General features: G+C 40.5%; 2 protein-coding genes across 6 annotated transcripts; both read right to left on the bottom strand.

The window, feature by feature from the left end:
* Positions 1–11375: 11375 nt before the first annotated feature.
* On the bottom strand, positions 11376–14562 carry LOC129582396 (uncharacterized). Its single transcript, XM_055473906.1, has 3 exons — positions 14339–14562; positions 12778–12856; positions 11376–12562 (listed from the first exon to the last, which is right to left on the bottom strand). The coding sequence occupies exons 1-3, from the start codon at positions 14429–14431 to the stop codon at positions 11376–11378; spliced, it is 1359 nt and encodes a 452-aa protein (XP_055329881.1). The 5' UTR covers positions 14432–14562.
* Positions 14563–16515: 1953 nt separating this feature from the next.
* On the bottom strand, positions 16516–21818 carry LOC129582251 (uncharacterized). 5 transcript variants are annotated; one of them, XM_055473726.1, is made up of 7 exons: positions 21425–21818; positions 20651–20704; positions 20115–20585; positions 19935–20051; positions 19486–19650; positions 19240–19340; positions 16516–17453 (listed from the first exon to the last, which is right to left on the bottom strand). In XM_055473726.1, the coding sequence occupies exons 1-7, from the start codon at positions 21779–21781 to the stop codon at positions 16970–16972; spliced, it is 1749 nt and encodes a 582-aa protein (XP_055329701.1). In that variant the 5' UTR covers positions 21782–21818; the 3' UTR covers positions 16516–16969. The 5 variants fall into 5 exon arrangements, with proteins under 5 accessions (XP_055329701.1, XP_055329700.1, XP_055329704.1 ...); XM_055473725.1 differs by having other exon boundaries at positions 16516–17462; XM_055473729.1 differs by having other exon boundaries at positions 19240–19398.
* Positions 21819–24056: the final 2238 nt, after the last annotated feature.

Raw genomic sequence — 24056 nt, forward strand, 5'->3', positions numbered from 1 at the left:
TTTCCGCTTTAATCATTTGTGATGCCAGTTAACCATGTTCCGTCGCGAGTATCCTTGACAACTGCCATTTTAAAAAAAGGTGGTAACGATAATCCTAAGGGAACATCACCGATGAATTTGTTCTTGCGTCCGTTTTAAATAAATGTCTCTTAAAAAAAAGTGTGCATAAGTTCTGTATTTTTGCAACAGTTGCTACTTTTATTCTTGGAGATTTATCTTTATAAAAAAAATAAATGTGCATTGCTTCCGATAAATGATGGTTTTGATAATTTGATAAAGGTTCCCGGCTTACTTTGCTGTCGGGAAAGAGTGGAATCAAAAATGCTTCTGTCGCTTTTGAATCACCGTACGTTTTCTGAATATCTAAACAGTACTGTTTTCGATTTCAAGATCACTGTTTACTGATTTTGTTCTGAAACCTGAACTGATTTTGTTCTGGAACCTGAAAGATCATGTGTACCCGTTTCTACTGTCGCTTTGCTGATTTGTTGTTGAAACGTTTCCATATTTCGAATTTTCTGATGAACGCTGAATGGGTTAAATTTACGTCGATCTCGCATCAGTGCTTTCGAAAAGCAATCGCTCGATACTGTAATGATCTTTACTCAGCAGCATGTGTCAATTACGATATTTCTGTGGGACAATCAAATTATCAGTTCTCTGCTCATGAAAACGATTAATTCGTTAAGAAAACGACTAGCTTCTTTTTGATGCTTTTGGTGACCTTTGTTTTCGAAAAATAATATGGTTTGCTGTTATCGTTCACCGAATTTCACCTTGATCATATCCAATTTTTCTCGCTGAGTCAGTCAAAGTTTGCATGCCCTACCCAAAACCTGGGATTGCCAAACCCAAGTGTTGTTTTTAATTGTAGAAATATTTCAGAGGGCAGTACAGATTACAGGGCTTGTTTAACTGATTGTCGATTCGATAATGATATTCCTTTTCTGACTCTTTTTCTTTCTTGGGACCAACCCTTTATCCAACCTGGTTCAACGTTTCTGGCCGTTCCCCTTTATTATCAGATTGAATCAGAGTAAACAATTTTGACCAAGCCTTTATTTTGTCATTGCACATATTGAATAATTTGAGGTGAGGTCTTTCAAAATGAGTAATCAGAACCATACCGAAAATCGCTCCGCTGTGTTGTCACAAAAAGCAGGTCGCAGTGTGACTGAGTCACTTCGGTTACCGATGTCTGAAACAAACAGTTTTCGTTGTCGCCGGCACTCAGTTGCCATTATGGAGCATGAGCAGTTTTGTAACGTCAGCTTTGGTGCCACTATCACAGACCTGTCAAAGCCAGTTACAGTGATTGAAACTTCAGTTCTGCTTTCAACCGTTGATAAAATTAATAAGGTTTTGGACATTTGTGTACTTTGGTTTAACAGAAGTAAAGCACGGAAACGTAAGCGTCGTCGCGAAACTCGGGCGTGCTTTTACTGTTATAAGGTTGGCCATCTGCAGGCCGTATGTTTTATGAATCCCAATAGCCGTTACTACCACCACTTGATAACGCAGGATTCAGGCAAGCACAAGCCAATAGCTCGGAGAATGAGCATACTAGAAACAGTCAGGCATGCGCGAAAGCGTCGCAACCGATCCGCAGTAGGGATCGGGATTCTGTTACTTGAGCTTCTGGCAAAGGAGCGCAACCTTAGCATGTAAATAGCTGCTTTAACTTCTGAATACTCAAAATTCAAAAAAAAACATAATATTATTTTGTAACTGTTAAGTGCGCTTGTTGAATAATAAACATAAACTCCCAAAAAAAATATTTTATCCGTTTGATTTTCTTTTGGTACGGATAATGTATGCTGATAAATGTCTCATGCTGAATTCCGCTTCTAAAATAATTTGCCCACTTTCAGATGTTCCGAAAACGGGATTAAGTAAACGATAAACATGTTCGTAATTACGGAAACATGACTTACAGTGACATGCAATTCCACTTCTGTTTTCATGTTTATTGGGATTAGCTACCCCATTAGACATTATGGACGTGGGAAGCAGGGAGGCCGCCAGTCGTTAACAGACTTTATAACCCTGCTTACCCGCAGCACGATGCTGTGGACTGGAATGCGATTTCAGTCAATGCGGTTTGTCCACAGTATCGAAGACAGGCGGACCGCCGCCGTAGAACATAGTGGAGAAACCGTCTAGGATTCGATTTATTTCGATGCCCTAGAAAGAAGGCGAGCACTGGTATGGCCGCAGAGTTTTTGAATTTATTCAACACAAAATAGTTGCTGACGCGATTCCGCAGGCGGAAAATGTTTCAGCAACCCAGAAGTGGAGCTTGATGCAGCACTTGTAAGCACTGCGAGCCTAAGATGGTTTTGAACATTATTTGAGTGATTAAAACATTTAGAAATGATGCAACATTTTTATAAATCTGCGGGTTTGAAATGATTTTGTAATCCAAGAAGTCACAAACTTGATGCTGAATTAATAAGATATTGCAAATTGACCGCAGTGAATTTGATTTAATGACAAGGGCAGTAGCCGGTCAGTGAGAAAGTTGACTGAGTTTTGAGAAAGGCCGCAGTGAATTTTAATTGATGACCAGGGCAGTAGCCGGTCCCAAGATTTGATGAAAAGGGCATTAGCCGAACAGGAAAATTGTATGACAAAAGGGCAATAGCCGGTCGAAAAGGACACGAAGTCAATAAATATATTTCCATATTGGTTCTTCAGTTTTTGAATTGTGGGCCCATGGTTAAAGTTTAAAATGGAAGCAGCAGTTTCCCGTATTTACCATCTAAAAATTTGTTAACCGATAACGAAAAGAAACGTGTGCATCGGTTTTAAAAAAGACAATTGATATTGAATTCTGGACTAACTTGTTTTTTGCTCTTCTGTACATATCACATTAGTGGTAATTTGCCGATTTCATATTTAATTCTACGAACTCTACACATCCGGTTGTCAGCCGTTCGGTAGAGCACTTAAATTACCTCAATACACCACTCTGTTGCGGTTAATAAGTTGTGCTGCTATTGCGTGCATGCCGGAGTCCGAATAAATCCTTGCTACAGGTGCGTTTGTGCAACAATATTACGGTATAATTATTTACGTATTCAATTGTTTTTAAGTTCCATTTCTTATTCTTGAAGTGCCGAAATTGTTTATTAAATACGATTCTGTTATCGATGTTTCAAAAAACGAGTTTATTGTTGTACCCATTTATCTAATATTTATCAACCATTCACTGTTAGCGCCATCAGTCCACTGGAAGAATGCTTTTATTTAATCCGAAAGCTTAACTACTGCTTAATATCAATTATTCAAAAATGAAGCGTCTTACAGTAAAAACCCCAAAAAACGATTAAACTGGCGATTGTACGAAAGTTTCATTTTTATGAAAGAAAAGAACGTTAATGTTCAAATTTTCAGCAGAAATTCTGAAAAAAAATTATACGTTATTGTCTGCCAGAGAAGTATATGTTCGCAAATAAAGTTTTCCAGAATTTAAAACTTGTTGGAAATCAAAACAATTTTTGCATGATGACAATGGCAATTTGTACTATACGTATTTATTTTTCAATTAAGTGACGAACTAAGTTTAATTGTTTTCAAAATGGCTCATTGTAAATTTTAGGACCCCGCAGACTAAGATTTACATTGATTCAAAAAAAAATTTTTTATTTCGCAAGGATTTCATACTTGACGCTCATAACTGAATGTATTCTGTCTTGGAAAATAATATTGCGAATCATAAGAGCTGTGAAAATATCCCCGAAAAGTGAAGCTCAACCTGTTTTCGTTGAAATTATGCAAAATGCCGTAAAATGACAATGGCATTCCGTTTACGAAATCACCTTTGTAGTTTGTGTTTGTAAGTGTCATTCCAGGCAAACGCGTTCTTGTAATCCACAAGCTAGCGAAGGCCGACCGGCTCAGTAAGGCTTGGATCAACGCAATTATGCCAGTACGCTTGATTTCCCTTTCCCGACTGTCCTTTGACCCTAACAAGCTGACACCTTGTTTGACCGATTACCAGCAACTGTAAATATCCGCACGATGGACGGATACCGTTTGGATTCCACACTTGTTTTCCGACCTCGTCTGTTTACGTTGTTTTGGTACAGCCATGCAAAACTGGCCCCCTTGGACTACGGAGTATCGTCAATCGAACAGCTCAGTAAAATCGCTTAGCATTAGCTTTATTTTACCGCTCATGTAAAATCAGCCAGCAAATAAATTAAAACTTTCTAAAAAAAGGATATATTGCACAATTTTTTTAATATTGTATTTTATTTTGTTTATTCTTCTATTCTGTTTAAATAATTAAAATCAAGTCAGGTTCTCGCTTGTATTTAGTCAAATTTAAAATGGTCAATATTAAGTACTAAAATTTTCCAATAAAAAGGATCACTATAATTTTGTCGAAAATTTATCAAAAATATTGGTCAGGAAATTTCCTCCGTTAGTTGCCAGATTTTAATTCGAATTTTTTAAAAGAAAAGAAACGTTCCCGAAGATAGACCCGGTTCTATCCCCGGGAACCCAGTTATATTAGGTTCGCTACCTAAAGCTTTAGGTCGCCGATTTTTATCAGTCATTACCGCCTCACAACGAACAGTGCGTGGTCAGATTAAACGACCTGCATTACAATCATGGGTATCGCATGGTGTTTGTGTGAATAGACCGAGATCGAAATTTTCTGGGGCAAAATTAGATATTGAAATTTAAAAAAAAAATAGTTAACGGATAAGCTGGTGCAGCAGTTTGTTTGCACAGTGTCTACGCGAATGAAGAATCGCTCACATGCTTCGAAATTACCTCAACTAACGCAGTCTAGAATCGATGTACAAAAACCTGTCTGAAACAGCAATACCATCTGCTGTGAAGTCTCTGCAGAAAACTTGTCCGCAACAGCGAAAAAAAATTTTTGCTGTAATGCCTCTGACCAAAACCCGTCAGCAACAGCATTGAAAATTGCTGAGAAAAAAAAACAGAACAGAATTTCGTACGAGATCGCACACGCGCGACTCGATTGCAGAAGACGAGAAAAAAAATTTTACCAGCCAGACACGAGTTTAGCATCGTAGACTGAATGCACTAAAGCTGCATTAAAAAAAAAGGGGGAAAAGAGGCGTGTGTTTAGACAAGCGAATGAATAATGTTTGAAACCAGCGACTTAATGTTTATAAATTGTGCTGTGTCGATTTTGCCTCAGGAAATGAAATGTCTGTTTATTTGCGTGAATACGGTGTGGTGTTATGGTTTTGGTGTACGGTTAACCGCTGATCAAAGTTCAAGTTCAAGAGCGACCGAAAGATATCATCGACTGAACCGCATTTATTATAAAATGAGTCAGAGAATTTAAAATCCAAAACATTTATAAAATGAAAATTCGGTTCAATCCGGTTTTCCCTAAAAGCGTTCCAAAAATAAAAATTCAGATTATTCCGCTATATTACCTGTATTTCTTCTAACCGTATAAAGTACTTCAATTATAGTACGCGTTTGCGTATAAAGTACTGTATTTAGTTCAATTTCAAAATGGTCAGGATTAATTACTTCAATTTTCAATAAACAGGATCATTTTATTTTGTAGAAAATTTACCAAAAAACATTGGTCAGGAAATTTCCTTGGTTACTTGTCAGATTTTACTTCCAATTTTTAAAACAAAAGGAAAGGTTCGTGAAGATAGACCCGGTTCTATCCCCGGGAACCCAGTTATATTAAATTCACTACCTAAAGCCTTATGTCATCGATTTTTATCAGCCATTACAGCCTTGCAATAATCAATGAGTGCTCGTAATAGGTAGCCTGCATTATGGTCATGGTTAACGCATTGTATTTTCTGGGGCAAAATTTGAAATTAATTAATTAAAATTTCCTACGAAGATGCTGGTGCAGCAGTTTGTTTGCTAAATGTCGAGGTGAGTATAATTGCTAAAAATCATCTTAAAAAAACAACGAAGTCCTTAATAAAATAAAAGTGTCTGATCAGCCATCCCGTTGCTGTAGCAATACTTTGGTCATGGGCGCGTAACAACTCTAGCTTTCGGCGCATCACTGGTTTACGAGGTGTTGAGCCGTAAGTACGCGACTTGACCGCGAGACATGCTACTAATCTACTCAGACCGATTAATAACGCACTCGTCTGTACAAGTACCAGTGTACGAAAAATTCCAACATGGGGAAACGAAGTGGACGCTATGCGCGTGTTATAGACAGGCGAACAAACAGTGTTTGAAACCAGCGAAATCAGATCATGGAAATGAGCGAATGAATTTTTCGTACAGATTTTGCCTCAGAGAATAGGATTTTCTGTTTAATTTCGTGAATACGGTGTAGTGTTGTGGTTTTGGTGTATGGTTGACCGCGGATCAAAGTTCAAGTTCAAGTGCGACCGAATGACATCATCGTTAGCACCGCATTTATTATAAAAATGAGTCAGGGAATCTAAATCCAAAAACATTTATAAAATGAAAATTCAGTTTAACCCGGGTTTTCCCTAAAAGCGTTACGAAAATAAAATACAAAATATCTCGCTGTACTACCTATATTTCTTATAATCATATCAAGTATAAATATTATTCGCATAATAATACCTGTTGTTTCTTGAATGTGTTTTGAAAATTTCTAAACGCAAAAATAGCTGCTTTATTGTATTGCTGGTTGACTGGCTTTTCTGCTTCTTTTATATTAGTTATGGACTGCGGACAGTCCTTTTTCATGGAGAGAAGTGTTACATGTAGACTTTGTTCTGATGCTCGGCTCGCTACTTCTCCCTTGCCCAATGCCTGAATCACTTAGTATGTGCCGATTCTCCTGTAATGCGCTTTCTGATTGTCAAGGGCGATATGCCCGTTCATGCTGTTATCTGATATACCGTTCCACTTGTTGCTCTGATATACCGCTGTTTTTGTGCTTTTCTGACACAGTCGCCTCGGATTACAGTCCGATTTCCTTCAATAACAATCCCTGACTCGCATTTGCCGTCTCGTTCGTTGCCGTTAATGCATATTTCCGTAAACACTGCATATTAGACTACGAAACCGGCCGGTCTTACACCGCCGTGACCTTTCCTTTTATTTCGCTCTGCCAATTATTCATGTAACATAAGCATGCACGCAGTAGACCATCAGACTGCAAATAACTGTCAAAATTGATTACACAGTACAGTCATAGTGTACAGTAATAAAGAAAATAATATGTCATCGTACCTGTTAGTTTTCATGATTATATATGTATAAATAAATTGAGAATAGAGCAGCTAGTAATATCCGCTGAAAAGCAATTATATTTCACTTACTGTGCGTTGAAAGGCTTTAACGAGCCAGATGCGTTGAAGTGCTCCTCCATAGTGTAAAAGAATGTAAACAACTTGTTGAATCAAGCAGCGAAAGTGAACCAGTATAAATGTGCAGTGTACAGTAGTATCTATACAGTACATTGGGCTCATGTCGTGCACAATCCAGACAAGCAATTAAACTACACGGTAAGTTGACAAATAATTATGTTTATTATAAATACACATCATTACTACAAGTGTTTTAAATAATAAGAGACGCGCAAAGTGTGTATCACCATCGCTGACGAGCCAGCTGCGCTAATGTGCTAGTGCCGCTCCATGCGGTAAAAGAATGTAAACAACTTGTGTGTGTGTGTGAATATCAGTAAGTGAGTAAATTAGGTAGTGTACTTCTATACAGTATACATATGCAGTAATCATATGCTGCAGTTGTGCTGAATCATATGCTGCAGTTGGGAGCTGCAAGTACAAAGTACAACCGGGAATTGTAACTAGAAAGTCCAGCTCCCAACTCCAGTTTTTGACGTAACCGACGCCATCTTGTGTTTATATAAGGTCCGTTTTCTTCTGTTATCCGCTATCCCTTGATGTAATAAGCAACAAGGGACTTTAAAGCAGCGTGAAAAACATAATTTGAACTCGTGTCTCATGTCAGCTAAGAACAACAGGTGCGGAAAAATCGCTAATTTCAAACTTTGTATACTATCGCAGGTCGTGCTAATTAACTACTTAGAGGATGAACAAATAAACCGGATACAAGTCAACAAAGTACAATTGATCGCGTTTTATTCAAGTAGAACCGTAGACGACCAAAGTCCGTCAAAAACTTGTATCGTCTGCCAACGCCAATGCCCATGAAGAGGTTGCGAATACATGGGCGGGTGAGATTTCGACAGCTGTTCTGTATTATGTATGTACAGTAGATCAAGTTGCCACCGGTTTGGATGCAAAACCTGCGCCACGCGGTTCCCGTTGTCGCAACTGTAGAGCCCTGCGCGAGCGCCAAGCCTCGGCTCGGCTCGTGAGCGCTCGCGGCTCGCGAGCCGAATGAGCGAGCTTTTACCGCTAATGGCGCGAGCCGAGTCGTGCCGAGCGGTCGTTTATCGATGGGCGAGCGAGCCGAGCGAGCGGCAGTCAGAGGTCACGAGCGAGCTGAGCACTGCTTTCTGTCTCCTACTATTTTTTATAGAATTTCTAGCGATTTTCTTGCAAAAATGCGCGTTGGCTTCGCGCTTCGCGCGAAATAAGCTGTCCCAAACTATTTTTTAGAGAATTTCTAGCGATTTTTCCTGTCAAAATGCGCGTTGGCCTCGCGCTTCGCGCGAAATAAACTTGTTTAAATTCATGCAGCGGTGCTGCCATAAAAAAAAACTACGTTTTATAATTAATCCGCATAAAATTTTGCTCGCGAGCGGTCCGAGCAGAAAAACATGAAATTGTCTACGAGCCGAGCGATCCGAGCAATAAGAAATCTGGATACGAGCCGAGCGAGCGAGCAGACGATTCAGCACGAGCGAGCTGAGAAAAATTTTGCAATAGTTAAAATGACGCGAGCGAGCGTGAGCCAAACATTTGACGCTCGCGCAGGGCTCTAGTCGCAAGCTGGCATAAAACGTTTTTTTTTTGACAAACACTCTGGGCGGTTGGCAACAAAGCAAACTTTGCTTTGCAAGTTAGCATTTCCGAATAACAAAATGTTCAAGGACACATTGTTAAGTGGCTGCACAACACTACACGCTGCCGCGTTTCCACCAACCATTCTAATGTATCGCTTGAGCAAGCGAGCGATTACGCCACTAGGCTTTAAAAACACATGCAAATTTGGAGTTTTGACCAGCGTGAGCGATCGCAAAAGACAACGACTGCAAACTGTTTCGAGCACATTGGTGATTGTGACCTTTGCGGCCGGCAACTTGTGCATTGCCGGCCGGCAATGCATTGGAAAAAGGGCTAGCGTGTGTGATTTGGCGCCAATCACCACAACAGCTAAACCGCTCCACGCCGCTTTTCCGACACGGGCAACTGCTGGCCTGCGGCCGCACCCGAAAAGTGCATGCGCGGGCCATGCAAGAAATGCACGAGCCGCTTGACGTGCCAGACGTGTAGCAATGGCAGTGATGAAATGCTAGAACAGCGCTACGCAAAGTGCCTTATGGGAGCGCAATGAAAGTTTTGAGAAAAAATATTGCTAGCTACGCTTGTTTTTGCGTCTTTGAACTTGTAGTACGAGGACATTTGGGTGCTGTGAACATACCCTTCACGATTAGGGTGCGATGGACACCCGGGACCTAACTTTACAGAAAATTTTATTTGACAAAAATGTTACATCCAAGTATTTTCACTGTCTATTTCCGCAAATTACGATCCACAAAAAAAATATCGTATCTTCAAACCACATTTTAGAAGATCATAATGCTTCATAATCTCATGTAAGGGCGGGACGCCCCGCCCTCCTGAGTAGCTGTTCGCTGTTTCTGGGATTTCCACCCCGCACATTGCTGCGCTGTTTTGACGGACCTGCAGCACAGTTGCACTGGCTGCAGGATCCTTCCTCATTAGTCGGGTGTTGCTGCGCCACGGTGCGCATTAGATTCGGCAATAAAGCCTCATCCGGGTTCACCGCTGTTCGCTGTCGAGGATACGCGTGGCGCCCATACGGCCCCGCGTTATACTCATAATGATTTTAAGTCACAGAACACGGTTTATTCAGAGGCACTCCAAGTCTTGCACAGCGCAGCATGGTGTTTGCAATGAAGTTCTCCTCAGGATCAGTACATATCCGCTGCCGTTGCCCCTTCTGTTGAGGCACAGTTTTCTTCAGTTGCCTTCCTAGTGTCGTGCAATTAACACTATAGACCTTCTGCGGCGGAAGCCTGCGATAAAATTCCCTCTTGACAGACCTGACTGCTGCGTCCATAGCAGCATTGTGAAAAGCTCTGGCGACTAGATCCATACTCGTAGCTGATATTTGTGGACAGTTGGATTTAGTACACGCAGCAAATCAGAATAATTAGTAAAAAAAGAGAAACAAACATCACTACAACGAATCTAGAACAACAAAATACTGGTAATAACAAATAATGTACGAGTACTCGTACTGGATGCTGTGCGTTTTAAACTTGGATTTAATTTTAAAATTTTGACCGTGATGCCAGTAGCGTTGCGAGCTGCAGAGCAGTCGGATGTTCATTGCACCCTAATCGGGGAGGGTATGTTCACAGCACCCAAATGTCCTCGTAGTCATCAAAATTCATAAAACCGCGTTTTGGTAATTTTAAATTCTTGTGCTGATCAGTGGTTAATTTCTTGACCTCTGCTATACCCGTGTTTTAAAATACTTTTCCGTAGAACTATTTAATGAAGTAATTGCTTATACGTAATTTTTGTTCGCCTAATTATTACAACATTAATCATTTTTATGCTGCAGACCGTCCATGCCTCCATGGGCATTGGCGTTGGAAAACGACATTGTCACCAGTGCTGACCTATGGTCAGCACAAGCTAACCGCTGGAGGGTTAATATGTTCCATCAAACAGAAGACCGTGGCGATTGTTAACAGCGAATACTGTGGCGTAAGCGAAAGACGAGTATTTATAGACACCATGGACAATTAAGAACTGAACCTAAATCAAGCCCGCAGTGAATCGTAAAGCACAACTTCCGCAGAGCATTGTCTTTCGTATCGTCAGCCAACAAAGTGTTCCGTGTTCTGTATCTGACCGTATCGTTGTTAACAGGCCCGATCCACTGCTCTACGGAGAAAGAATCTTTTGGAATCGTAACGGTAGCGTTGTTAAAGTTCAGCTGTCCGCTTCCGTCTTGATAACCTGTACCATCATTCCGAACCAGGCCGCGAAACTGCGGCAGCCTGCGAAACTGCGGCAGCCTACGAAACTGCGGCCTGTGAAGCTGAGACAGGCTGCGAATGTGTCTATTTTAAATCGTGATCTTTTAACCTTTAAAAGGATACCTCATGGTTGTAATTCTGGTAACAGCAGGAAGCAAGTTTAATAGTAGGAAGCAAACTGTCGTCGAAAGTTAAGACTCGTAACATAAACGTAAATGTAAATTAAATGCGAGTGCACAGTATTTGGAATCGATGGTTAATAGATGTTTACTCCCATTGGATATTCATCGTCGGGCGCTACTCGTTTGGTCCCGCGTTCAGGTGAAGCTAAGCGCTTATAAGGATTTTGACTTTTCATTTGGTCAATTATTTCTGAGAGTTCCCGTTTCTTGGATGGAGGTAATGCAAAGTCCGCGTTGTAGGCACTTTCGTACACAGTGAAAATCAACCCGGCAGCGATCAATATCTGCTTGTCAATTTCAACAGGGGGGCATTTATACAGAACGTTTCCTTCTTTACCGCTGAACATAACAAAACTTTTTATAATGCCCAGGCCGACCTCTTGCATTTGTAGCGCCGCATCAGAAAACTCGGTTTCTGTCAGCCTCACAAATGCTTTTCTCGATCCATATGTGTCATTACATATACGACATGTTATAAATTCGCCCGGTGTAAGAGCAAGTGAGAAGTTTGTGGGTTTGACAGACGTTGCAGGCCGGATGTTCTCGTATTCACTGAAGGCACCTCCGCTGATATCAGCAAACTTGTATGACTTTTGCACTGTTTCCAAAGGTACTTTATCCGGAATACTGATTGCTTTGATAGTAAGCATACTCTGATAAGAGGAGCTTAATATGTGTGACAGCATTGAAACTTTTTGAATATTGTCCTCCAACTTCGAAACAAAATCCGATCTATCCATAGATGACTCACCGTTGGAAATTTTCTGGTTGTGTAGAATACGCATTCGCTTAGCGTCCGAAGATATTTTCGCAATAAATTCGAAAGCTTCTTCCGAATAAGTGAGTAATAAACCAGGATGTTTGTCGAAATATTCATGCATTTTGATAAACATTTTTTTCAAGTCAACCACCGGCTTTGGCAGACGCTGTTTTGCTTCTCTGCTTTCCGGAATATCAGTTACGATATTATCAACTGCAGTGACCAGCAACCGGTCTTCCAACCCGTTTCCGGCTGTCCAAGATTTTAGAATACTGCAGAACGGATGCGGATGCAAACTACCGAAAAACGCAGATGAACTGCGAGGCAGCTTCAACGATCCTGCTGTTTTATAGGACACATTTAAGCTTTGTCCTCCCCAGACTTTGTTCATCAGGCTTGCTGCGTTTTCCTCTGCCAGTGTTAGTGTACCGAGTGTTCCCGCTATTTCGTCAGCAATGACAGAACCAAATCTTTTGGTGTCGGCAAGAAATGTACGATAAGCTAAAACAAAATTAAAGTTTGTAATACTGCATTTACAAATGTTAGTTAAAATGATTTAATTAAAAAAATAAAAGAAAACTTTAGATCGATAAATAAAATTAAAAATAATTTTTAGTATACTATTTTTAGTATATTTTAAGTATACTATGCTAAAAATAAGTATTGTGACTAACAACTGTATGTAGATAAAAATATGTCAATATAAAATCTGTTACCTCCAAATGTATGCGGATTATCATAGAACTTCTTGTTCTTTTTTTGTGAAATTGCATCCAAAAAGTCCGTACAGTAGTCCTGCAAAGCTGTACTTTTTCCACCACCAGGATTGCAAACAATAAGCAAGTTAATGGCTGGGCATTGTTTCTTGTAGTTATCTGTTATTTGTAACAGAACTTTCTCCGCAGAAATTGTTGCTGTTGTAGCCAACAACGAACCATAAACAGCCATCTCTTTTGTTCTGTTGGTCTGAGCATGATAGACTATGCAGTTCAACAAATCACCAGACACGTAGTCTTCAACTTGGTGGCTAAAATTCTTAATGCACACTTCCTGCACGAACTTAGCCTCATGTTTCGACACGGCGGTCAACCATCCTTTCAATGAAGAGTTCATTTTCAATAATAATATTTATAACGTAAGAACAAAACTGAAAAATTTGTTATTTTGGAAAAACCTTTTAACTGGCGCACTGTAACTGATGCAACCGCAAACAGGGAAACAGGCGACGGTTTAATGCATTTCTGACTGCTGGTTGTTTCCTTCGGACTTGCAAGATAACTGCAGCTCTTGCGTTTCGATCAGTTATTGTTTTAACCAAACCAACTTCAAAATTTAGGAGAACAAGCTGCTTTCTGTGACAACTTTTGTCGGTGTCAAGAGATTTCAGTACATGCGGAAACACGCTTATGAAACATTATAAGTTCACTTTGAGTAAGTGATAAGAATGCAAAATCGTTTTTGTACGTTTTACTCCATAACCGCCGCTTGAAGTTTCTCTGGTGCTCGGGAACCGGTAATTACAATTTTGCCTTGACCGGTTTCAAATTAAAAGCCATATTCTATAGAAAATTTGCTGAATTTCTGATCCTGTATCTTTGTGCATGCATATAGGGCTTTTGCGTTAAATGTAATTGCTAATATCCTTACAAAGTCCATGCATGGGAGATTCAGCAAAATTGAATGAGTCGATTGCACTCAAAGCTAGCGTTCAGGTCGATATAGTCTGGAACACAACCAGCGGTCAGCGGCTTACTTAAGTAACTAAACCAACAACTGTGGATGGTTGCACAGTTACAATGCCAGCAATGCTAACCTATCCTCTTATAAGGTATTAACCGTTCAAAAACAAGCCGTATATACTTACAGTCTTTGTATTTTAACGTATAGAGTATCTTTATGTAATCTGCAGGGTTTTGCCCTCCGGAAAATACTGAACAACTCCCCTAAAATGGGCGAATCAATGGCGTGTAACATTTTGGTTACAGATCTCCATAGACAAACATAAAACTAGCCGTTAACACTATTCCTATGCGAAGACTAGTCTTCTTCTTTCATAGTGTTAAGTCTGCATCTGTGTGCAGCCGACGGAAAAAGCAATTCACGCAGTTCTACTTAATAAAGCCGTGTACGAAGGAAAAAAGCTACCTAGCACGACAAGATTCCAAAAAGGTTAGCCAGTCCCAGTCGCTCAGGGACGTCATGAATTTTTAATTTCCGAAAAAAAAAGGTATCGCAGGCAGCACGCTTATGAAATTTTGATGTAAAGTTTTTTCTGACCCGTTTTAGCAAGGCAGCCACGCTTTCCTGTAGGTCAATCACGTGACCGCGCTGCAGCAGTCCATCATCCCCACCACATCCACCGCATTCCATGCGTTCACCCGTCGACTGCCGTCTTCGTACCAATGCAGCATGCCAGTGTCGGATTTTCTGGTAATTGTAAAACAATATAGTTTACATGTTCTGTTATGCCTTGAATCTTCCGTTAAAACGTCGGCACAGCTATTGAGCTGCGACTCTTTAGTAGTGAAAATATTCCTGCTGCGATAGACGAGTAGATAGGTGAATTTTGCCACCAACAGCCTAGTGTGGCTTACCTTCTGCTGTTGGTTTACTTAAGTTGACTGATATCGTTTGGTAAACTGTGAAAGAGCGATTTCAGATGGCCTGTAACTCGGTTAATAGTCCGGTTTCCGCACCTTATCTGCTTGTCAACTAGATTAATACACTTTGCCAGCTATGTAGTCGTGGAAGTCTGAAAGATTCTCATGGTCACAGTTTGCTTTTGTAGCAACTAGGATTTTTGCAGCAAACGTCCAAGATCGGATAACAGGCTAACACAAAGGACATCCCAAAATTAATATCCCTAATGTAATGTGGTGCGGAAACAGTGTGAAAGCTTATCACACATTGCAAATTTCAATATCATTGCTTTTAAAAATTTAAAGTGTAAAAATCGATCCAGGGGTGGTGGGGCGGTGTCGCCCCTGAAAGTTTTCTGCTATAACTATTAAAGCCTACATCATATCAGAAAACGGTATATTTAACAAGCCGGATCACTCAATAAATTAATGAAAATCTTTCGGTGTCAGGAATCTGTATTCTGTAGTATTCTTTAATACATTTCTTAGCTTTTCTTGAATTTGTTACACGCACCATAAAAAACTTATCAGTGTCACTGTGTGAGTGTTGCTATTTTGTAAATTAGCGGTGCAGCTTCCACTCTGAACAGATACATATCAGATTCTCTCTTTTTTTTGCGTTCATTCCAATTTTATTTTTCAAAGTAGGATTAAAAAGGAATATGGGAAGCAGGATCGGTGCACCGACGACGTTACTGCGCATAAATTGCAATTAAAAGCTGTTGTTCTTTACTTTCTTCTTGTGGTGAACGAGCGCTGAGGAAGTGACAAGTAACACCATATGGGTGTATAGTCATACTTCTATCAGCAGAATCGGAGCTCTCTTCTCACTGGTTCTGAGGATTCGCTTAATTTCGCTATAATTCTTGATTACTGTGGCGAATGATGACACCAAAGTAATCGATCAATCTACCAAAGCGGCGGGTGGGTCATATGTTTTCAGCGATTTAACTGGAACTGGTGGTTGCAGTTGTTAGCCGGTATCCGCAACCTGCAACGCTTCGGAGTACACAATTTTGGCAGCCGTATATATACAAGGCAATGATATTTTTGGTAAGCCCAGCTTGCTGGAATGTTTCAAGCAATATTATCACTCGTTGTTCTCCAAGAGTACCCGTAAGTACAGTTCGACAGACCGGCAATAAGCAGGAACTCATTTTTTTTCTTGCGCGAGAGAAATATTGACTGGCCGCTTCCGGCCGAGCCTAGGGCTTGTGTGAGTTTGATCTGCAGGTTGGTGTTTATGGTTTTTGGTTTTCGGTTTCTTACTGTAATTAGTGGGTTTATTCCTCGATCAATGATAATTTGTTGGTTTTATGAACCTGCAGTTAGTAGTGAGGTATCGTCCATCGCTGTTTTTACTGCCCATAAATAAAGATATTGTACACGATTGTGTTCCTTAACGAAATGTACAAGTTGCAGTATATGTGTAACAGTACGTTATGGATCAGTTTAAGCAACTTTTACGATCAATAATATTGCTATTGCTATAGGTACATACATATTGCTATAGGTACGACCTATAAGAGTACCTAGTATGCTTCATCATTTCATCGCGTTATGGCTAGTTTTCTCTGCTTCGAATTCCTTATTTCTCTATTTGATTGTGGCAAGTTTGTATCCCACAGTCGAAATACATATACGGTACGAGTATTCAAAGTAAAGTTTGTGGTATCTGTTGGTGGCAGTACGGATACAGATTCCAGTACAAGCGAGTGCATTTTTTATTTCGTATATTATTCGAGTACATACGAGAGGCAACCGATCGGTTTATAACAGATATAATTACTTCTTAAGTACTGGGGGTATAAGGTATTGGTAATTTGGTGGCACTACCGGGTGCCGTTGCTGCAACTCAGGTAACGAATGTAGGGTACCTTTTATGTACCTAATTCGTTGCAATTGGCACTATCCTATATAGGGGGAATTCAACTGCTGAGGCTAGCACTCCTTGTACTTGCTGCGGTCACCCGGCTGGAGTTTTACGTTGTGGCTAAACATGGTGCTTATGTACCGCGCCCGATTTAACCGTATGTACTGTATTGCCGTATCGTCACACTCCAGGCGAGTGACGGCATCAAGTGCAGGGAGTGCTGGCCTCAGCAGGTAAATTCCCCTTATATCTTAGAACATTGTCACATTAAAAAAACAATAACTGCCAAAATCGTAAAGACAGTAGTAATCGCAAAATTTTAATAAATAGTAAGATGTGTGTATACACATTATTCTGCAAGCAAGAGTTATGTACCAACGTTCTTCGAATTCCAAATTAACAAACCCGTGAATAAACGGTCTTTGTGTTCCAGCTACCCTTGATTGAAACTTCCTCTTTCAAAGTATCCCGAATTCTGCTATAAGACTTCATCCCTCGACATTGCGGATATCGGTCTCGAAGCCGCTGCACAAGCTTACGGTTGGCTTTTCGTATCTCGATGTACCTAACCAGGTACACGATTGTCAATATCAGTAGGATTATCACAACCCCAACGGCCACCCAGAGCACCATATCCATTAGCAGAGTGCCCTGTTGCTTTTCTCCGGACAAGAAGGACAACGTTGATGCTGGCAGTAAAGAACCGATAGCCGCTGGCGTGCTGCGGACATAAACTTCAAGTTGTTCTCTGGGCTCTTGCCTTTGAGTGCGTGTAGATAAAAATCCACCTTGGTCGTCCCCAGTGTCGTCGCTGTTGATCCATGCATTTTTTGATACTATGTTATTATTCCCAATTGTGCAGAATCGTCGGGACGAACATCTGTAAAATCTATAAAGTAATATCCATTTACTGTAAAATCCATAAAACAATATCCATTTGCTAAGTGGAGGAATACGGCCTTCCCTTTTTCTATCAAGAAATATTGATATTTGCACAACACACCCGGACAACGGAGAGTGTGGCATTTTGTCGCGCTATGAACTCTACGTAGACTTATTGGTCCCACAGTCCCCCACCCACTGCGGGCGCTTTGATAGCTCGTATTACGACAAATTAGTTTAAGACTGCTTGACTTAGCAACAGTTCGCCGGGCATTGCTTCTGGTCGCACATAATCCGTCTTGGAACTTGGTCATGCGACAAATCTGCGCAAAGGCTGTCCACCCGCTGAGATTTCTCAGTCCTATTCGGTGAATTCGGTTACTTTTATCTTGGACTACTTAGTTTTGTTGTTTCTTGGGAATTTTGGCTTTACAGTTTTCTTAACTTTTTGCAGTTTTTTCGGTTTTGTAGCTGCTTTAGTTAGCGTCTTCTGTCAATAAATTTTTCAGGCTTTCTTTTGTACTCATCCTGTTTCTGTGACTTCTTATTTTTTGACGAGCAGCATGCGTCCCCATAAATACGACCGACTATTTGCCGCAATGAGTCGAGGACGAAGTGTTTTCCGGCATAATGTCCCACCGACCAAATGCCGCAGGACGAATTAAATTTGCGGTGGAGTGTCAGCGACCAAATGTGCTGTTATTAGTTGTCCTCGGCGAAATGTGGTGGTGCCGATCTGTACCGCGATACCGCCAGTTTTCGCCGGGGACAACATGGATCGTACGCCAGCTTTTTTCACGCGTTGAATGGAACCAGTTAACCCAGAATTTAAAGATAGATCATCAACTTACGTATCCGTGTACAATTCCGCTTTCAAGCGCAACCATTACCCAAGCTACACACGTGCACCGATTACCATTCTTTTTCTGCTGGGGCGAAGACACACACACGAAGACACTCAAAATTTGGAGATTTGTTTTTTCACACGATGCCACTTCACCAGATTTTCATGCAACAACATTGACACAGCTCTTTCAGTTAAAAAACACTCTCAATTTCACTTCGACGTTCAGATTCTATTATGGCTCACAAATATATTTCGGTAATTCGAAAGTATGCCACCTACTACTATATAGGTAATAATATAGACATTTCGTTTACTTGCAGAATACGTTTTGATATTTTAGTTACCTGGTTTTAAAATTTCATAGGAAGCAGAAATACCAGGATTTCACAGTAAAATCTTCGCTTATAATTTCGAAGCATTAACTTTAAAAATTTCCACAAAACACCAATGAAGAAGAGGAACTTGACCGGGTGAAATGTAAAAGAACCGCTCTTTTACGTTTGCAGATTTCTTAAATTTTGAACCCCACATTCTCAGTTCTATTTCGATGGCAAAAAACCAGTGAGGAACATATCAAAACACACGTTGCGCGATCAGCAGCTATTTAGATAGCGCGCCAATTGGTGACGGTGTAACTGACCGGTTACCAAAATATGAAGCCGCATATTTAAAGTTACCGAATTATGAGAAAACTCCTAGTTCTCGTTTTATGGTTCGTAGATAATTTTGTTCGCTGTCTTGTGGACGGTTTTAATGCGTTTCGCAGCATCGGTTACACAGAGCAGTTGACCCCTACCACCAACTACCTTGTTCAAAACCAGAAGAGACCGTAGAATATATAGAATATTTATACTTTTCCCCTGGCTTTTACACTTCCATTACCGTATGACCGGTAACTAGTAAGTAATCACGATAGCTTGTATTACTGTGTACAAACCTGTTTGTGGAGGGACACCATCCACACTGGCTGGGATGGGATCCTAGACATTCGATGCGGTTCTTGAAACGGACGCACTTGTCGAGACTGACCAGGGCGATCTGCAACCGGGTTCTTTGTGAAAGTTGTCAATCTCCTCGACAATGATGACAATTGCATCTGTATGTTTAATTTTGCACCGGTATGGTCAGCACGTAAGATTTTATTACGTCGTACAAAGTAGATAATCTGTTTTACGAAAGTTACCATAGAATCCGTAGAGACGTACACCTGACTGAAGTTGCCGTTCGGCTTCAGATCCACTATCAGCGGCGAATCCTTTACGGTTAAAAATGTATCGTCTTGGAATCCAAAACCATAATCTAATATTTCTTCCGGTGGAATAGGGTTATTCGTTAAGGGCAAACATAACTAATAAAAAGACGCAGCAGGTTTTAATGCGAATTTCAGATGTCACAAAAGCAACAGGTGGAAAACTCAGGATTTTATGCGGCAGCAAAGTTCACAATAACGTTACTGTGTTTTTCAGTTTTAAGAAGAAATGTTATCATCGTTTCTGTAAATATTCTGTTCAGGAAGGCCTGCGTTCGGACATGGACCGGGGCTTACCTTCACTAGCACAACACATAACATCATGAACCGTACTTGTAGGTATCACGCTAGATTACAGTAATATCTGTTATTGAATCACTGACCATCAGAATCTGGTTTTGTGCGAGCACTAACAAAACCTCCATTCCTTCAAAGCCAGTTTTGTACAGTTTCCTGGCCGCCGTGTGAAGAATCCGAGAAGCTGCGGATTGTTTCCAGGACTTGCAAAAGCAACGACATTGAAATGGTCGTAATTTGCAATAGAAATCGCAGTCATTTCTTACTTCATTAATGTTCGTGCTGTCGCTCCCCCACTGGTACTCGCACACGACAGACAGGTCTGCATGATTCGTAAAAAGGATAAATAGCGAGCTCGGGTTGCCGCTCGCAGTGTACAATACGGATTTTGGCTCATAGAACGGAATCGGCTTATTCCTGTCGTAGGATTTGCTTACGCAATTTACGGTGCGAATAAATTGTCGGTCACAGAGCTCCGTTGAATTCTTGTACCAAATCTGGGCTTCATTAACTTGATTACGAATTAAGTAGAAGGTGGTAGCCTTCGTAACGAAAGTGTAAATAATTTCCTTCCAGGCGTTATGCGGACAGTTCAACAGCACTGCAGTAGAATTATTTGGCGGAAGCGTCGACTGCATCCGATCAAACGCTGCACGAACAGAAGTATTCACACTCTCAAGGCATTCGTATCCAAACATTTGTGAATTTATTGTAAAACTTTCTGGTACCACAAACTCCTGCAATTAATATTAATTTTATTACTTATAAACGTATCATGAGCATTTTTCAAACTGTGACTTACTTTGTTCCCCAGCGTCCAGTAAAGTATTATGCCTATAACGGCCGATCTAGCATTCTGTTTTACACACAAGGGCTGATTTTTAGCGGCTACGCACGTCAGTACATAATAAGAGTACAAGCTTGTCGACAAATTGAGCATTCGTAAGAACAGCGAACATTACAAATTTACGGGTTGCGCGTAAATCCGTACTACGGCGCGCCACGCCACACTAACATGCATTTGGCTGGCTGGTGGCTTGGTACGCGCCAGATATTTTAATGGGAATAATTGTAACTGTCTGGCGGAATGTTGCTAAAAACGCCTGGTGCAGTAAGGCGCAATCTGACTGCGAGGCTCGCACAGTTTGTTCAGTAACGTTAAAACGTATGATGCGCCCGATGCGGTACACTGTCCATAGGCTACTGGTTTACAGCATAGTGTAGAATTTAGAATTTTTACTAAACAGTGTAGAATTTATTTTTTTGTTCTGGCCCCGCCCATTCATGACAGCAGCTGAAAAGAATTTTTTTGCTCATTCCATTCTTCCTCTATCTTCTGCAAAAGATCAAGTTTCTCTGAATTTATAGCCGGTGACGATGCCCTGGTTAGAGGTAACCTGCTAAACTTAAAAACGTATAAAGCTTTAAATTTACGGGTCACCGAAGCGGTCATTTTTCTTTGCATATACTGTATAGTGTATATGCACTACTGTACTGTCTTTTACGTATAGGTCTGGGTCTCCTCTTTTCCTGATACAGCAAAGTGAAAAGTACGGCAGAAGAGTTAGTAACAAACCTTTTCTGGCACCGTGGTCAACACTTGAAGGCTTGAATTTATCACCCAGATTCTGCCGCCGGTTTTGGCGTACAAATTGCCATTGGCGGCATTACGGACAAAGCAGTCGATTTTAACGGGGAAATGCACGGACTGCATAACATATCCATCAGCCGCACAATTTATCGTTGTACCCACTCTTATGGTATAAAGCACGACCCACCACGTCGGCGTCCACAGTGTTCCCATTGAAACCAACTGAGAACTAAATTCGTACGCAAATAATTTCGTTTTGATCTTGAAATCACTGGGGTGGAGCGCTGAATCAATACAATTTAAGCGCATAGAATTTTGACACAAAAACTTCGGTACACTCATTGTATAAATAACGTAATATAAATATACGTGTGGCGTATGCAAAATATTTAACAGAAAACGCAGCAGTGGGCATCAGTGTTATTTAAATAGGACACCAATCGAACACAAGTGAGATAATCTCATAATCAGTTTGAGCTCTGCATAATAAACTGCATAATTCTCTGCCTTATTTAATTGAGGTTTGGTTCGCTTTTGCGTTCGCCGTCCTCGTTGCATTGACCCTGACAAGAAGGCAGCTTTGACTGTTAATCAAGCAATGTAATATTGTCAGAACCATTAGATTAAGGGATTTGGCCCGGTACATGGCACTAAATTCGTGTATATTGGCGGGACCTTTCGCTGTCGCGCACTCCCAAACACTTTTTTGCATTGCTTTATGGTATTTTGTAGCCAGAAGAATTGTATACTCAGGTGAGAAAACTGTTTGCGCGCGCAACGTCCGGTTGCGGAGTTATGAGGGCAACAAAATTCCAAAAAGTTTAAATGCATTCAGGTGTACCAAAAGTCTCATTATGGACCGACCCCTTTCAAATTTTGCACGTAAATGCACATAACCATAAAGATTGTTTTGGTACGGATCCAGACTTCTATAATTTTTTTCGAATTTTAAAATTCATTTTAAAATCTAAAAAAAATCCTAGAAGTCTGGTTCCGTACCAAAACAATCTTCATGGTTATGTGCATTTACGTGCAAAATTTGAAAGGGATCGGTCCATAATGAGACTTTTGGTACACCTGAATGCATTTAAACTTTTGAATTTTGTTACCTCATAACTCCGCAACCGGATGTTGCGCGCAAACGGATTTCACAACTACGTGTACAATTCTTTGGCTACAAAATACCATAAAAAAATAGAGCGCGCGACAGCGAAGGTTCCCGTGGATGTACACGAATTTGGTGCTATGTACCGGGCCAAATCCCTTAAACAGTGAGTGGTTTAAGATATTTAACAGATAATTATGACAGTAAAATATGCTGGTGTAAACCGTATCAGAACCAGGCGCTTCAGTACAGTTCTATATTTCACGGTTAAAATGCCGAGTGATGGCAAACTACTGTACTTGAAAGACAAATTCGTTAATAGTTAGGCTCAAAATTTAGTCATGAAGATTTCAGCGAAAGAAATCTGTGACACACGCTAGAAAAAATCGTACTTCGAACCTCAAATAACTGAATGGCAATAATGCATCACATATCTTCATCGAGCGAACAATTTTGGGAGCGCAAAAACGTGCGACCTTTTGCTTTTAATACGGTGTGCTTTCATTCTAGTCTGTAACTTTACTTTGCAGTTTGCCCCTTGCTGCTGCCTATTATATACATATTGCCTACCGAATTCAGTGTTTCGAATTAATTAAAAAAGTTACTATAATTAACGATTAATGTAAAATAGTTAATTAACGCTACCAGTTGCAAGCTAATGAACGCCAGCCGGTCAGAGAACTGATTATTACTCTTTACCCCATTTATCCGCCAAATTTTTAATTCTAATGACCCGAAATTAATTAAGTAGTTTAAATTAGACATTTTAAGACGTCGTGGTAACTTAAAATTTCTTTTAGAGACATGTGCGCCCTAAGCGCACTTTCTGGTTTACGCTACCAGAACGTTTGGATAAGCAATTAACACTAATTATAATGTTGTTGATTAGTTGTTAAGATTGTGCACGTAGCAGTGTTGATAATACCCGATAGGCGTTAGCAGTACTTATTAAAGGATTGTTATTGAAGTGTACAGTTACGGTATAGCGCAGTGAAATGTAAGCAATAAATTCTGTGCATATGAGTTTGTACTTTGTATGAGAATTAATACGACTTTGACGCTCGAATATGCTACTCTCGAGTATGTAGCTTTTTCTAAAGCAACGCTTATGAATATTTGGGGCGTGGATACAAACGTGCAAAAGACACATCATTGCAATATGGACCAGTTATGAGCGCTTATCTTATCTCCTGCGTTACTCAGCTTTTGCAGAATTCCTAAATTTGCGGTCTATTTTGAACCGGACTAACATGTATATGGCAGATGCTCGTACAACCTACAGTATTGTCGCTTGTACACGGTATAGACAGAGCACTCGTATCGTATGCTTTTTGCAATTACAGTATTGTAATAGCGCTGCATTTGGACGGCTTACGTATTGTACAGTCATCTATAATGAGTTGTAAAAGCGATTAAGATACCGCAAAGGGCCAATTTTGGCTGTCTGCTTGTTGGAAGATACTGTATGCCTTACTTATTAACTATTGTTAACCATGTTTCTCGGATCGATAA

Source organism: Paramacrobiotus metropolitanus, unplaced genomic scaffold (assembly GCF_019649055.1).
Source record: "Paramacrobiotus metropolitanus isolate TYO unplaced genomic scaffold, Prichtersi_v1.0 Parri_scaffold0000007, whole genome shotgun sequence".
Classification (NCBI taxonomy): Eukaryota; Metazoa; Tardigrada; class Eutardigrada; order Parachela; family Macrobiotidae; genus Paramacrobiotus; species Paramacrobiotus metropolitanus.